The 13,451-nt window shown below is 47.5% G+C and overlaps 1 protein-coding gene across 2 annotated transcripts in view; it reads left to right on the top strand.

The window, feature by feature from the left end:
* LOC144822436 (transient receptor potential cation channel subfamily V member 1-like) overlaps nucleotides 1–13,451 on the top strand; it is a 572,663-nt gene that overhangs the window by 527,610 nt on the left and 31,602 nt on the right. For both annotated transcript variants that reach the window (XM_078679954.1, XM_078679956.1), the window contains exon 13: nucleotides 11,419–11,729. In XM_078679954.1, coding sequence (XP_078536080.1) covers nucleotides 11,419–11,729 — 311 coding nt within the window. The remainder of the gene's footprint in view (nucleotides 1–11,418; nucleotides 11,730–13,451) is intronic.

Raw genomic sequence — 13,451 nt, 5'->3', positions numbered from 1 at the left:
GCTATCCTATGGTGACCCCATTTGTTTTGCTTTTTGCTTCACTGGTTTTCGACTTAATGTGGCTGTGGGCTGCTAATCAGACCCACATCCCTGCTGTTCTCTATCTAAATTCACAACATGTACTTTAGGTACATCATCAATTGGGATTGGGTCACCTTATGAGCCCCTGTACAGTGTACTATAGGTACCCAGGGCATATGTGCATCCAAGGCCTATCAGGGGCTGCAGCATATCTTTTGCCACCCCTGGCTGGTCATCCAAACTGACAGAACTGGCTGATCACTCAGCTGGGGCATAGTCGTGTAATCACCCCTTCCTTATATATAGTATTCCTATGTCTAAACCTATACCTGGACACATATGCACCTATAAGCCACTCCTAAGGCAGGCCTTAACAATCCTGAAGGCAGAGTGCTTGGTTTTATGTGAGATGGTGCTCTAGCATGAGCTGAGCCTGTCTGCAGCTTTCGGAACCATGTCCTTATAGCTGTTCTAGGATAATGCCATAACATATACTCTTAAGTGCATTATGAACCTCGCGGTTGAATGCTATCTTTGGTTTGGCTTTATCAAAAAAAGTTGTGTGAGGTGTCATACGCTTTGGAATACTACCCCCTTGCCAATTCTGGCGACGGGGGTAGCATTCCACCCTTCTAGAGGGAGAAGACATGTTACTTCCATTAATCCCGGTTAAAGTTAACCAGAGCCTCAGCATCACAAAATGGATGCTGCTGCCACAGACACAAGTCTGACCTCCTGCTGCTGGGAGCCCTTCCAGCGAGGGAGGCTTGGACAATAGGTTTCCTGTCACAGGGAGGTGCTAGTACCACCCCAGACAGGAGATAGTGGATTGGGGCAGGGAGGGCTGAATGAAAGGAGACACTGCCTGGGGCACACAAGGTGTCCCATGCATAGGTGAGTTCAAAGCGGTGCTGGGGCACTCCAGCCCCAGCTCTGGCGCGAAACTGGACAAAGGGAAAGGGGTGTAACCACCCCCTTTGTGGGTCCCACCCATAGGAGGGACCTAGCAGGTAATCCAGCACCTTGATTTGGAATAAAGATAGGAGCTGTGTCCTTAGACTTTAGATAATCCTGACTGAAACCTGATATGAAACTCTGGACCCTTCGACATCCTACTTGACGTAGAAGACTGAAGAATCTCCCTTGTGGTCAAAGAGTGACCACCCTGTGCAAGCAGGCACCATCAAGTGCTCAACGGTTTGATTTATTGTTGCTCCCGCCGGAGCTCGAACGACAGAGCCTGACAATACCCGGACTTCCAGACATCCAACAGCCCGATCCACAGCCACAGCAAAGCTGAGACCCGTGGAGGCGACGAGAGACGTGGGACCGGCCATCTTGGAAAGCCAGCGAATTGCTTTCCGTGCAGCGTCGGAGGCATCCTCGAAGTTGTGCATTGGGGATTGCGAAGCCCCAACCCCGACCATCCATTGCACTGAAGATCACCTCTCCACACTCACCGAGTGCTGCGTGGGGCTCTTTTGCATTTTCCTTCTTGACGTGTCTGTCCAGTCACTTGCCCGTTGGTTAGTGGCCTCTGTGCCGACGAACCTTTGAATTTTCAACACTGGTCTGGTTGCTCCAGACTGGCCCTTGCTCCCCTGAAAAGGAGCAGCCCATCAGACCTTGCTGGTCTGATCCAGAAGCCATCTTTGATTCCTGTGTGGGTTGCATTTGCCAAGGCCTGTTGATTCCGAATCGAGAACCGACACCGCCATCATCAAGAACCTTTGTGGGACAGTCCGTGCCTAGCTCCTGGTTGTCGTCGACACCTCCTGGTCCACGTGGCAGCGGAGACAAGCTTCACAACATCACCTGATCGCAACCCTACATCGCCTGGTTCCTTCCTGGTCACTGGCTAGTGACCCAGACTCTCTCCGCTCTGCTTTCAGGTACTATACATCTTTGATCCACCCTTGGATCCAACCGGACTTTTCTCTCCTGGTCGCCTGCAGCATCTTTTCTCCAAGGCTCCATAGAACTCCACGACGAAACCCGACACACTTTGACACCTATGCGCCCGCTTCCTGTGGGTGAGGTAACGCGAGGACGGCGGTGCTCCTGTAGAGATTTACACTCCTAGTGTCCTAGTTTTAAGTGGTTAAGTTCTAGTCCAGTCGGAAGACTTCCAAATCTTTAATTTTCTAACTTTACTCACCCATTGACTTCTATAGGTGCACGCGTGTGCATTCAGACACTGCACCCGCATCCTGTGGGCCTCCTGCTCCCTAACTACTGTTAGTCCAGTGAAGCCCCAGTGATTCCCAAGGCCCTAGGCCTTACCATTGTTCGTGACGTGGTACTTATACCACTATTTTAGTATATGGTTTAACGGGCCACCAGGGCCTATCCATATTGTGCAACTTTTGTATGTTATATTAAGTCACTTGTTATACGCCTGTGCTCCTGTGCTCATAAAGAGTTAAGGGGGTTTATTTAGAAATAAATACATATATATTTTGAATATATAACCTGTGTGGTGTCCTTTCATTTGGTATTAAAAGGTTTGCATATGGTAAAACAGCTGGTTTCACATGCCCTCTTGAGTTTAGCCTAAGACTGCTTTTGTCCATGCTCCCACTAGGATAGCTGGTCTATAAGGTTGACTTTACAACCATCACCATAAGGGTTGTTTGGACTGGTGCAAGGTGCTCACTAGAATAGTGAACATCATATACCAGGCCAACGTCTCACATTGGTGTGCAGCGGTTGGGATTTGAGCTTGCTGTTTTTTACCAATTGTAATCTTTGATATCATTTGAAAGATCACATTAGGTACCATAGGTACATATAACAAAACTTAAAATACATAAATTCTACTGAACGTAGTTGTTCTAGAGAAAAGGGACTAGCACACCCTGACTACAACTCCTAGAGAGGTTCTAGTAGGTAAACACTCAGTGTAGGTAGGTGCACACACCACACCTCACTAGACATGTCTGGCACAGGTGAACCCTCTGGTTCTCTACCTGTGGTAAGTGACCTCTCCAAGGCACCCTCCAGATATGATATGCTCAACTTCCGAAAGAGGAGGTCATTGTGTACCTCCAGGAAGTTGAAACAGGGTTCCAACCCTACCATCCAACATCTGATAGAAGTCCTATAGGGAGGTGATCTTGAGAGGGCCTCTAAACCAGGTCCCCCAGATAACACAGGTGAAGGTGTACACTCCACAGAAGATGACTCCCTAACCCCAGAAGTAGATGAGGAAGATGTGGAGGAAGATTCAGATGGAGATGATAGCCAGGTCCAAGTCAGGAGTCTTAGCCAGGCTAACCTAAGCTTACATGGGAATGAAGAAGGGTTGCACCTTTCCAGACCTAACAGTAGACTTAATCCAGGCAATAGAAGGGAAAGATCTCCTTCCAGGGAGTCTCTCCTCTCTAATGCCTCAAGGGGTTCTCAAAGGGGAATGACTTCCCCCCAGAGAAGAGAACATGAGGCTAGGATGAGAGCTGTCCAACTTCGGGTAGAAAAGGAGGAAACAGCCCTGGCCCAAGCTAAACTTGCTTTAGCAAGGGAGCAAAAGTTAAGTGGATTAGATTCCACTGGTGGCAGCAATATCCCTAAGGATAAAGACAGGTCCTATGATCATAGTAACCTGAGTAAGATTGTGCCCTCCTACAAAGATGGGGATGACATCCACAAGTGGATAACTGCTTTGGAGAGGGCCTGCATGGTACAGCAGGTCCCCCAAGGTCAGTGGGCAGCAATCTTGTGGCTCTTCTTTTCAGAAAAAGGAAGAGACAAACTCCTCACTATTAGCCAGGAGGATGCTAAAAACTACTCTGTCCTGAAGAGTGCTCTAATTGATGGGGTTGGCTTAACCACTGAACAGTACAGATTAACGTTCAGAGATACCCAGAAGACACAGACTCAGGACTGGACTGACTTTGTTGATTGTGCCACTAAGGCTCTGGAAGGTTGGTTACTGGGAAGTAAAGTGAAGGACTATACAGTATTGTATAATTTGATCATGAGAGAACAAATCCTTAATAATTGTCTGAACCAGTTGTTGCACCAACACCTGATTGACTCAGATCTGACCTCTCCCCAAGAATTGGGAAAGAAGGCAGACAAATGGGTCAGAACCAGGGTTAAGCAGAGGCCCCAGAACCAAGGTGGTGACCAGAAAAAGGCAGACCAAATGGGTGGAGATCAAAAACAAAAAGACCAGAAGTCTTCTTCAGGCCCCCAAAATACTTCTAATGAGGGGGGGTCCCAAAATTCCAAGAAAAAGAAGAAGGTCCAAAGAAATCTTCGTGCAATTATTGTAAAGCTGCCTCTCACTGGTTTAGTGAGTGCACCAATAAAGGTACAGCCCCTACCACTGCAGTCCCTAAAGCACCTGCACCCCCTAGTACAGCCAGCAGTGGTAGTTCCCAACCCAAGGCTATAGTGGGGTTAACCATGGGTACTGAGGTGGATCCTGGCCTAGTCAGGATTCCTACTCAGGCTGTCTTGATATGTGATGTGGACATGGCTATGTCCACTACTGAGAGTCCCAATACTTTGGGCAAGTACAGACAGGCACCTTTGATCAATGATAAAGTGGCTCAGGCCTACAGGGACACTTGTGCCAGTGTCACTATGGTGACACCTAACTTTGTGGACCCTGGACAGATTGTACTAGGTGATAATTACCTGGTGACCAATGCTAGCAATGTCACTACTACACATAGTGTGGCAGTTGTTAATTTCTCCTGGGGAGGGGTAACTGGCCTCCAAGGAGTTGTGGTAAGTGCAGACCTCCCAGTTGAATGTCTTTTGGGCAATGATATAGCAAACTCAGTATGGTCAGAAGTGGAGTATAGGACTCATGCAGAGATGCTAGGTATTTCAGCACATATCCTTGCTGTGACCAGGTCACAGGCCAAAAAGTGCTTACCTGAACCAGTGCTGGATCTTGAAACTATAGACCAGACACAACCCAAGAGAAAGAGCAGGAGGGTTAAGGCAGTGCCTTCCCCCCTGCCTCAGGTTGAGGATCAGCCCTCCCAGGAGGATGATTCTGAGATCCAAGAGGGAACTGTCCCAGAAGAACTTGGGCCTGATCAGGTTGAGTTTCTTGGGACAGGGGGACCCTCAAGGGCAGGTCTGAGGCAGGCTCAACTAGATTGCCCCTCTCTTGAACCCCTCAGACAGCAGGCTGCTTCTGAGGCTGCTGGGAATGCTCAAGGTACCCATAAAGTGTATTGGGATGAAGGGCTCCTTTATTCAGAGGCTAGAGACCCCAAGCCTGGTGCTTCCAGCAGGTTGGTCATACCTCTGCAATTTAGGGGCTTCCTTCTTACCTTGGCCCATGATATTCCCTTAGCAGGACACTTGGGCCAGAACAAGACTTGGGACAGGCTTGTCCCTCACTTTCACTGGCCCCATATGTCAGAAGACACCAAGGAGTTTTGTCGCTCCTGTGTTACCTGCCAAGCTAGTGGCAAATCAGGTGGCACAACAAAGGCCCCCCTCATACCACTACCTGTGGTGGGGGTACCCTTTGAGAGAGTGGGGATAGACATTGTTGGACCAATGGACCCCCAAACAGCATCTGGGCACAGATGTATACTGGTGGTAGTGGATCATGCCACCAGGTATCCAGAAGCTATTCCCCTGAGGACCACAACAGCACCTGTTGTGGCAAGGGCCCTACTTGGAGTTTTCTCCAGAGTGGGTTTTCCAAAGGAGGTTGTCTCTGACAGAGGTGCAAACTTCATGTCAGGATATTTGACTGCTATGTGGAAGGAGTGTGGTGTTAATTATAAATTCACTACACCCTACCATCCACAGTGCAATGGGCTTGTTAAAAGGTTCAACAAGACCATCAAAGGGATGATAAAAGGATTACCTGAAAAGCTTAGGCGAAGATGGGACATCCTTTTACCCTGCCTTCTGTTTGCTTGCAGAGAGGTCCCACAAAAGGGGGTTGGCTACAGCCCTTTTGAGCTTTTGTTTGGGCATCCTGTAAGAGGACCCCTATGTCTTGTGAGGGAAGGATGGGAGTTACCTCTCAAAAAGCCTAAACTAGATATAGTGGACTATGTACTTGGTCTCCGCTCCAGGATGGCTGAGTATATGGAGAAGGCTTTTAAAAACCTTGAGGCTAGCGAAGAACTTCAAAAAGCTTGGCATGACCAAAAGGCTGTGCTGACTGAGTACCAGCCAGGAGAGAAGGTGTGGGTGTTGGAGCCAGTGGCCCCAGCAGCACTTCAGGACAAATGGTCTGGACCCCACACCATTGTTGAGAAAAAGGGAGAGGTCACCTACTTGGTGGACCTTGGCACCCCTAGGAGCCCCCACAGGGTGCTCCATGTCAACAGACTCAAGGTATATGTTGACAGGACAGACATGGGCTTGCTCATGGCTACAGCTGGGGAACAGTAGAAGAGAGTGCCCCTCTCCCAGACCTGTTGACTCAGAACCCTGATGATGGTTCAGTTGATTGAGTCGCCTTGGCAGGCAGCCTCACTGACCAGCAGCAACAGGACTGCAGACAAGTTCTGCAGGCCTTTAGACATATGTTTTCCTTAACACCTAGTCAGACTAGCTGGTGCACCCATGAGGTTGACACTGGTGACAGTCTGCCTGTGAAGATTAAAATCTACAGGCAACTTGACCATGTCAGGGACTGTATAAAGACTGAGGTGCAGAAAATGCTTGAGTTGGGAGTAATTGAGCCATCAGAGAGCCCCTGGGCCAGCCCAGTAGTCCTTGTACCAGAACCTCACACCCAAGATGGTAAGAGAGAGATGAGGTTCTGTGTGGACTATAGAGGTCTCAATGCTGTCACTAGGACAGATGCTCACCCAATTCCAAGAGCAGATAAGCTCATTGATAGATTGGCTTCTGCCAAGTTTCTGAGCACATTTGATTTGACAGCTGGCTATTGGCAGATCAGGTTAGCTGAGGATGCCAAGGCCAAAACTGCTTTCCCAACCCCAGGAGGTCATTATCAATTTGTGGTAATGCCCTTTGGTTTGAAGAATGCACCTGCCACTTTCCAAAGGTTGGTGAACCAAGTCCTTACTGGGTTGGATGACTTTTGCGCAGCTTATCTTGATGATATTGCTGTCTTCAGCTCCACCAGGGAGGATCACCAGATCCACCTGAAGAAGGTTTTAGAGGCCCTGCAAAAGGCAGGCCTAACTATCAAGGACACAGAGTGCCAGATAGGGCAGAGTAAGGTTGTGTACCTGGGCCACCTTGTAGGTGGGGGTCAGGTTCAACCACTGGAGAGTAAGATCCAGACCATCAAGGACTGGGCTCCTCCAGCTACCCAGACACAGGTCAGAGCTTTCTTGGGCCTGTCTGGGTACTACAGAAAATTTGTCAAGAATTATGGGTCCATTGTGACACCACTCAATGACTTGACTTCAAAGAAGATGCCAAAAAAGGTTCAGTGGACAGTTAGCTGTCAAAAGGCATTTGATGACCTAAAGAAGGCCATGTGCTCTGCACTTATCCTAAAGAGTCCTGACTACTCAAAAGAGTTTATTGTCCAAAACAGATGCTTCTGAGTTGGAGGTGGGAGCCGTGCTTTCACAACTTAATGTAGATGGTCAAGACCAGCCCATTGCTTTCATTAGCAGAAGGCTGACCCCTAGAGAGAAACGTTGGTCAGCTATTGAGAGGGAGGCCTTTGCTGTGGTTTGGGCCCTGAAGAAGTTGAGACCATACTTGTTTGGCACTCACTTCAAGATTCAGACCGACCATAAGCCCCTCTTGTGGCTAAATCAGATGAAGGGTGAAAATCCAAACTGCTCAGGTGGTCCATTTCCCTACAGGGGATGGACTTTACAGTGGAGCACAGACCAGGGACTGACTATGTCAATGCAGATGGTCTCTCCAGGTATTTCCACTTAGAACATGAAGACTTATCTGGTCAAGGTTAAGTTTAATGTCCCTGCGTTTGGGGAGGGGGTTATGTAGGAGAGTAGGGTCTGCTATCCTATGGTCACCCCATTTTTGTTGCTTTTTGCTTCACTGGTTTTCGACTTAATGTGGCTGTGGGCCAGCTAATCAGACCCACAGCCCTGCTGTTCTCTCTCTAAATTCACAACATGTTCTTTAGGTACATCACCAATTGGGATTGGGTCACCTTATGGGCCCCTGTACAGTGTACTATAGGTACCCAGGGCATAGGTGCATCCTAGGCCTACCAGGGGCTGCAGCATATTTTTTGCCACCCCTGGCTGGCCATCCAGACTGACACAACTGGCTGATCACTCAGCTGGGGGAAGGTCGTGTAATCACCCCTTGCATAGATATAGTATTCCTATGTCTAAACCTATATCTGGACACATATGCACCTATAAGTCTCTCCTAAGGCAGGCCTTAACAATCCTGAAGGCAGAGTGCTTGGTTTTATGTGAGATGGTGCTCTAGCATGAGCTGAGCCTGTCTGCAGCTTTCGGAACCATGTCCTTATAGCTGTTCTAGGATAATGCCATACCATATACTCTTAAGTGCATTATGAACCTCGCGGTTAAATGCTATCTTTGGTTTGGCTTTATCAAAACATGTCGTGTAAGGTGACATCCGCTTTGGAATACTATCCCCTCGCCAATTCTGGCGACGGGGGTAGCATTCCACCCTGCTAGAGGGAGAAGACATGTTACTTCCATTAATCCCGATTAAAGTTAACCAGAGCCTCAGCATCACAAAATGGATGCTGCTGCCACAGACAGAAGTCTGACCTCCTGCTGCTGGGAGCCCTTCCAGCGAGGGAGGCTTGGAGAATAGGTTTCCTGTCACAGGGAGGTGCTAACACCACCCCAGACAGGAGATAGTGGGTTGGGGCAGGGAGGGCTGAATGAAAAGAGACACTGCCTGGGGCACACAAGGTGTCCCATGCATAGGCCAGTTCAAACCGGTTTTGGGGCACTCCAGCCCCAGCTCTGGCGTGAAACTGGACAAAGGGAAAGGGGTGTAACCACCCCCTTCCTGGGTCCCACCCATAGGAGGGACCTAGCAGGTAAACCAGCCCCTTGATTTGGAATAAAGGTAGGAGCTGTGTCCTTAGACTTTAGATAATCCTGACTGAAACTCTGATACGAAACTCTGGACCCTTCGACATCCTACTCGACGTAGAAGACTGAAGAATCCCCCTTGTGGTCAAGGAGTGACCACCCTGTGCAAGCAGGCACTATCAAGCGCTCATCGGTTTGCTTTATCATTGCTACCGCCGGAGCTCGAATGACAGAGCCTGACAAGACCCGGACTTCCAGACATCCAACAGCCTGATCCACAGCCACAGCAAAGCTGAGACCCGTGGAGGTGACGAGAGACGTGGGACCGGCCATCTTGGAAAGCCAGTGAATTGCTTTCCGTGCAGCTTCTGAGGCCCCCTTGAAGTTGTGCATTGGGGATTGCGAAGCCCCAGCCTCGAGCATCCATTGCACCGAAGATCACCTCTCCACACTCACCGAGTGCTGCGTGGGGCCCTTTTGCATTTTCGTGCTTGACACGTCTGACCGGTCACTTGCCCGTTGGCTAGTGGCCTCTGTGCCGACGAACCTTTGAATTTTCAACGCTGGTCTGGTTGCTCCAGACTGGCCCTTGCTCCCCTGAAATGGAGCAGCCCATCAGACCTTGCTGTCTGATCCAGAAGCCATCTTCGATTCCTGCGTGGGTTGCATTTGCCAAGGCCTGTTGATTCCGAATCGAGAACCGACACCGCCATCAGTGAGAACCTTCGTGGGACAGTCCGTGCCCAGCTCCTGGTCATCGTCGACACCTCCTAGTCCAGGTGGCAGCGGAGAAAAGCTTCTCGACATCATCTGATCGCAACCCGACATTGCCTGGTTCCTACCTGGTTCCTTCCTGGTCACTGGCTAGTGACCCAGACTCTGTCCCCTCTACATCTTCGATCCACCTTTGGATCCAACCGGACTTTTCTCTCCTGGTCGCCTGCGGCATCTTTTCTCCAAGGCTCCATAGAACTCCACGACGAAACCCGACACACTTTGACACCTATGCAACCGCTTCCTGTGGGTGAGGTAATGCGAGTACTGCGGTGCTCTTGTAGAGATTTACACTCCTAGTGTCCTAGTTTTAAGTGGTTAAGTTCTAGTCCAACCGGAAGACTTCCAAATCCTTAACTTTCTAACTTTACGCACCCATTGACTTCTATAGGTGCACCTGTGTGCATTCAGACACTGCACCCGCATCATGTGGGCCTCCTGCTCCCTAACTACTGTTAGTCCAGTGTAGCCCCAGCGATTTCCAAGGCCCTAGGCCTTACCATTGTTCGTGACGTGGTACTTATACCACTATTTTAGTATATGGTTTAACGGGCAACCAGGGCCTATCCATATTGTGCAACTTTTGTATGTTATAGTAAGTTACTTGTTATACACTTGTGCTCCTGTGCTCATAAAGAGTTAAGGGGATTTATTTAGAAATAAATACATATATATTTTAAATATATAACCTGTGTGGTGTCCTTTCATTTGGTATTAAAAGGTTTGTATATGGTAAAACAGCCGGCTTCACATGCCCTCTTGAGTATAGCCTAAGACTGCCTTTGTCCATGCTACCACTAGGATAGCTGGTCTATAAGGTTGACTTTACAACCATCACCATAAGGGTTGTTTGGACTGGTGCAAGGTGCTCACTAGAATAGTGAACATCATATACCAGGCCAACTTCTCACAAAGAGCAAGAGAGAAAGGAGAAGATAAAGAATAAAGAGAACAAAAAGGTTAGAAGGGTAGAGAGGTAGGAAAGGGAGAGAGAAAGAGACACAGGGGGAGAGAGAGAGATCTGCATTCTGCTAGAAGAATTCACAAAATCAGCACTAACATCAGCAGAGTACTTGTTAGGTTGTGGTATCTTCATCAACCCAACACCTGTGACCCCGCAATGCCTGTTAACGGATGTATGACATTACAACGCATGCTTTTACCACGCATGCCTTTACAACGCGGTTTTTACAACGCATGCCTTTACAACGCATAGCGCTTTGGGGTGCTGGATAGTGAATAGTTTAATTTACTATTCCAACTCCAGTCCCCGTGGACTCTAGGGAAGGTGTTGGATAGTAAATTAAATCTATTCCCTATCCTAGAGCGCCCCCCAGCGCAATGCGTTGTAATGGTTTGCGTAGTAAAAGTTGCGTTGTAAAGGATGTTTCCGCCTGTTAACCCATAAAGCATGAATGAATTTACCTAAATTGTACTTAATTAAATTGAGACTAAGAGAAAGAAACACAATCAAACTAACAACAAACGCATATCAAACATTCAAAAACTTACAAATACCTACACGCTGCATAGATACATATGCTGTAGCGAGCACACGTTCAAACGGAATACGTGGAAATACAAACATGCCTTGGCCACAGCACCTCTCATGTCTGCTTGTTAGCGACTGACGCCCATAGCATAACTTCTCTTGTTTCAGCTCTAGTTACGTTGACTGGTGAGCCTCCTGCGGAAGCTAATAACGTGACCACCGCAGAGGGTAGCGAAGACCCCGAAGGACGTGGCACCTATAGTGGTCTCTACATCGCCTCCTTGGAGCTCTTCAAGTTCACCATTGGCATGGGCGACCTGGAGTTCAACGAGAACCTGAAGTTCAAGCACTTCTTCATGTTCTTGCTCATCCTGTATGTGGTGTTGACCTACGTCCTGCTGCTGAACATGCTGATCGCCCTCATGAGCGAAACAGTCAACAAAATCTCCAGTGAGAGCGAGAGTATTTGGAAGCTTCAGGTGAGTTTTGCAGCAACAATCTTGCGTTGGAATAGCTTGGAAGGTGTCAAGGAAGCAGCTTCTCGTTGGAAATCTCTCTGGGATGATAGGCCAGGCTCTTTTTCTGTATCTATCACCAACATTACCTTTGGAGCCCAATGGATTCCAGAAAACCTTTCAGCAAGTATTGACTGAGAGCTAGTGCCAATTGTGCATGTCTCAGCCTACTGCAGAGGCAGATTTGTGTGTGGCTATTGAGTAGTAGTGATGGGCTCCCACAGTTCGACCAGAACATCCTCTCAAGCCTCTCCTTTAAGCCTTAATCCTTTGCAACATGTTTTGCCCGAATAACCAGTGACCCCTATTTTTTAATTTCCCAAGTTTTAGTTTCCACATATTTATAGTCATAAATATAAATTCACAAAATATTTGTGTGAGGTTATATTTTATCATCCAAACTCAATTCTTAACAAAATTGAGAAACAACTAGAAAGAGTGCGTGTCACAGAAATTACCTGAGGGGTGCAATAGGGAAGATACATTTCAGTGCCTAATGAGCCTTGGCAAAGCCAATAGGTCTGGGCTTGGCAAAGTGGCACGATGGTTATATTTTATTAATATTTTCATTGCAAAAATAAAAACGTGTTTGCATTAAAAAAACATATTCCATAGTTTTAATGGAACAATACAGGTGATTCCTAGCAAGCAGGTGTATAAATCTTTTTGTAGTTTTAATATGCATCACGAAGGATCCTTTAGTCTTACTGGTGTAACATAGATAATACTGGCATTACTATAACCCATAGACACAGTTTAAATATATGAGGATGACTAATAAATAGCAAAGACTAAAGAAGAAAGAATGGAAAGAAAAATCATTGACAAGGTAAAGTATTGGCCCACCAGCCGTGCCACTGAGGGCAGTACACTTATTTTTATGCCACTCTGCATGTGTGACCTGCAAGACGGCATTCGCTGTTCAAGAGAGCCAATGGTGGAAGTATTCTCTTGTTACAGGTGGTTGGTTGTAGGGAACTGGGCTCCAAAGAAATCCACAAACTATTCCTTGCTCAGGTATTGAAAATGCAGTGCTTGTGAGGTAGGGCGCTCCACCCGCTCTCCAATATGTGATCCAAGACCACAGTACAGAAATTATACTCAAGAAATCCTCCAGGATGTGCCCACATGTAATAACGAAACATCATTCAAAAGTATCAGTTGTCTTTTCTTTTTATTCCTTTGTGATCTTTTGTCAAGTTGAAATAATCTTTAGCCTGTCCTATTCGACTGCCAATAGTCCTCACGGACCGGGGTCACAGAAGCACATGGGACACACACGTACTCGCTGCAATTCAGACAGAGAGAGCCCCGGCGTACCGGTAAGCTGATTTAGGCATATTTAAGTGCATTTCCTGAGGCTATGGTTTATTGTTTTGTGGGGCAATATGCCGGAAAAATAATCAGATTTTACCTATAACGTTTCCAAAGGAAACGGGTAAAGGCTGAAATTGACTCCGTACTGTGGAGTTTTAAACTGAGAATATACTCGCCCACTGAAAATGATCAACGGGAGAATGGCTGTCTTAAAATAAGAAAGATAAGAGGATTGGAATAAACTAGCATGACAATAGCGAGACGGAAGTGCAACCGATTATAAGGTATGTCAGCCCCAGTGGTAATATTCTGATTTTGGTTGTTTATCAATTGGATATATTTCATGATAATATTTGGCTTTGACGCTGT

This window comes from Lissotriton helveticus, chromosome 3_1 (genome assembly GCF_964261635.1).
Source record: "Lissotriton helveticus chromosome 3_1, aLisHel1.1, whole genome shotgun sequence".
NCBI lineage: Eukaryota > Metazoa > Chordata > Amphibia > Caudata > Salamandridae > Lissotriton > Lissotriton helveticus.
The sequence above is the reverse complement of the archived record's forward strand: the minus strand, read 5'-3'. Positions and strand labels throughout refer to the sequence as shown.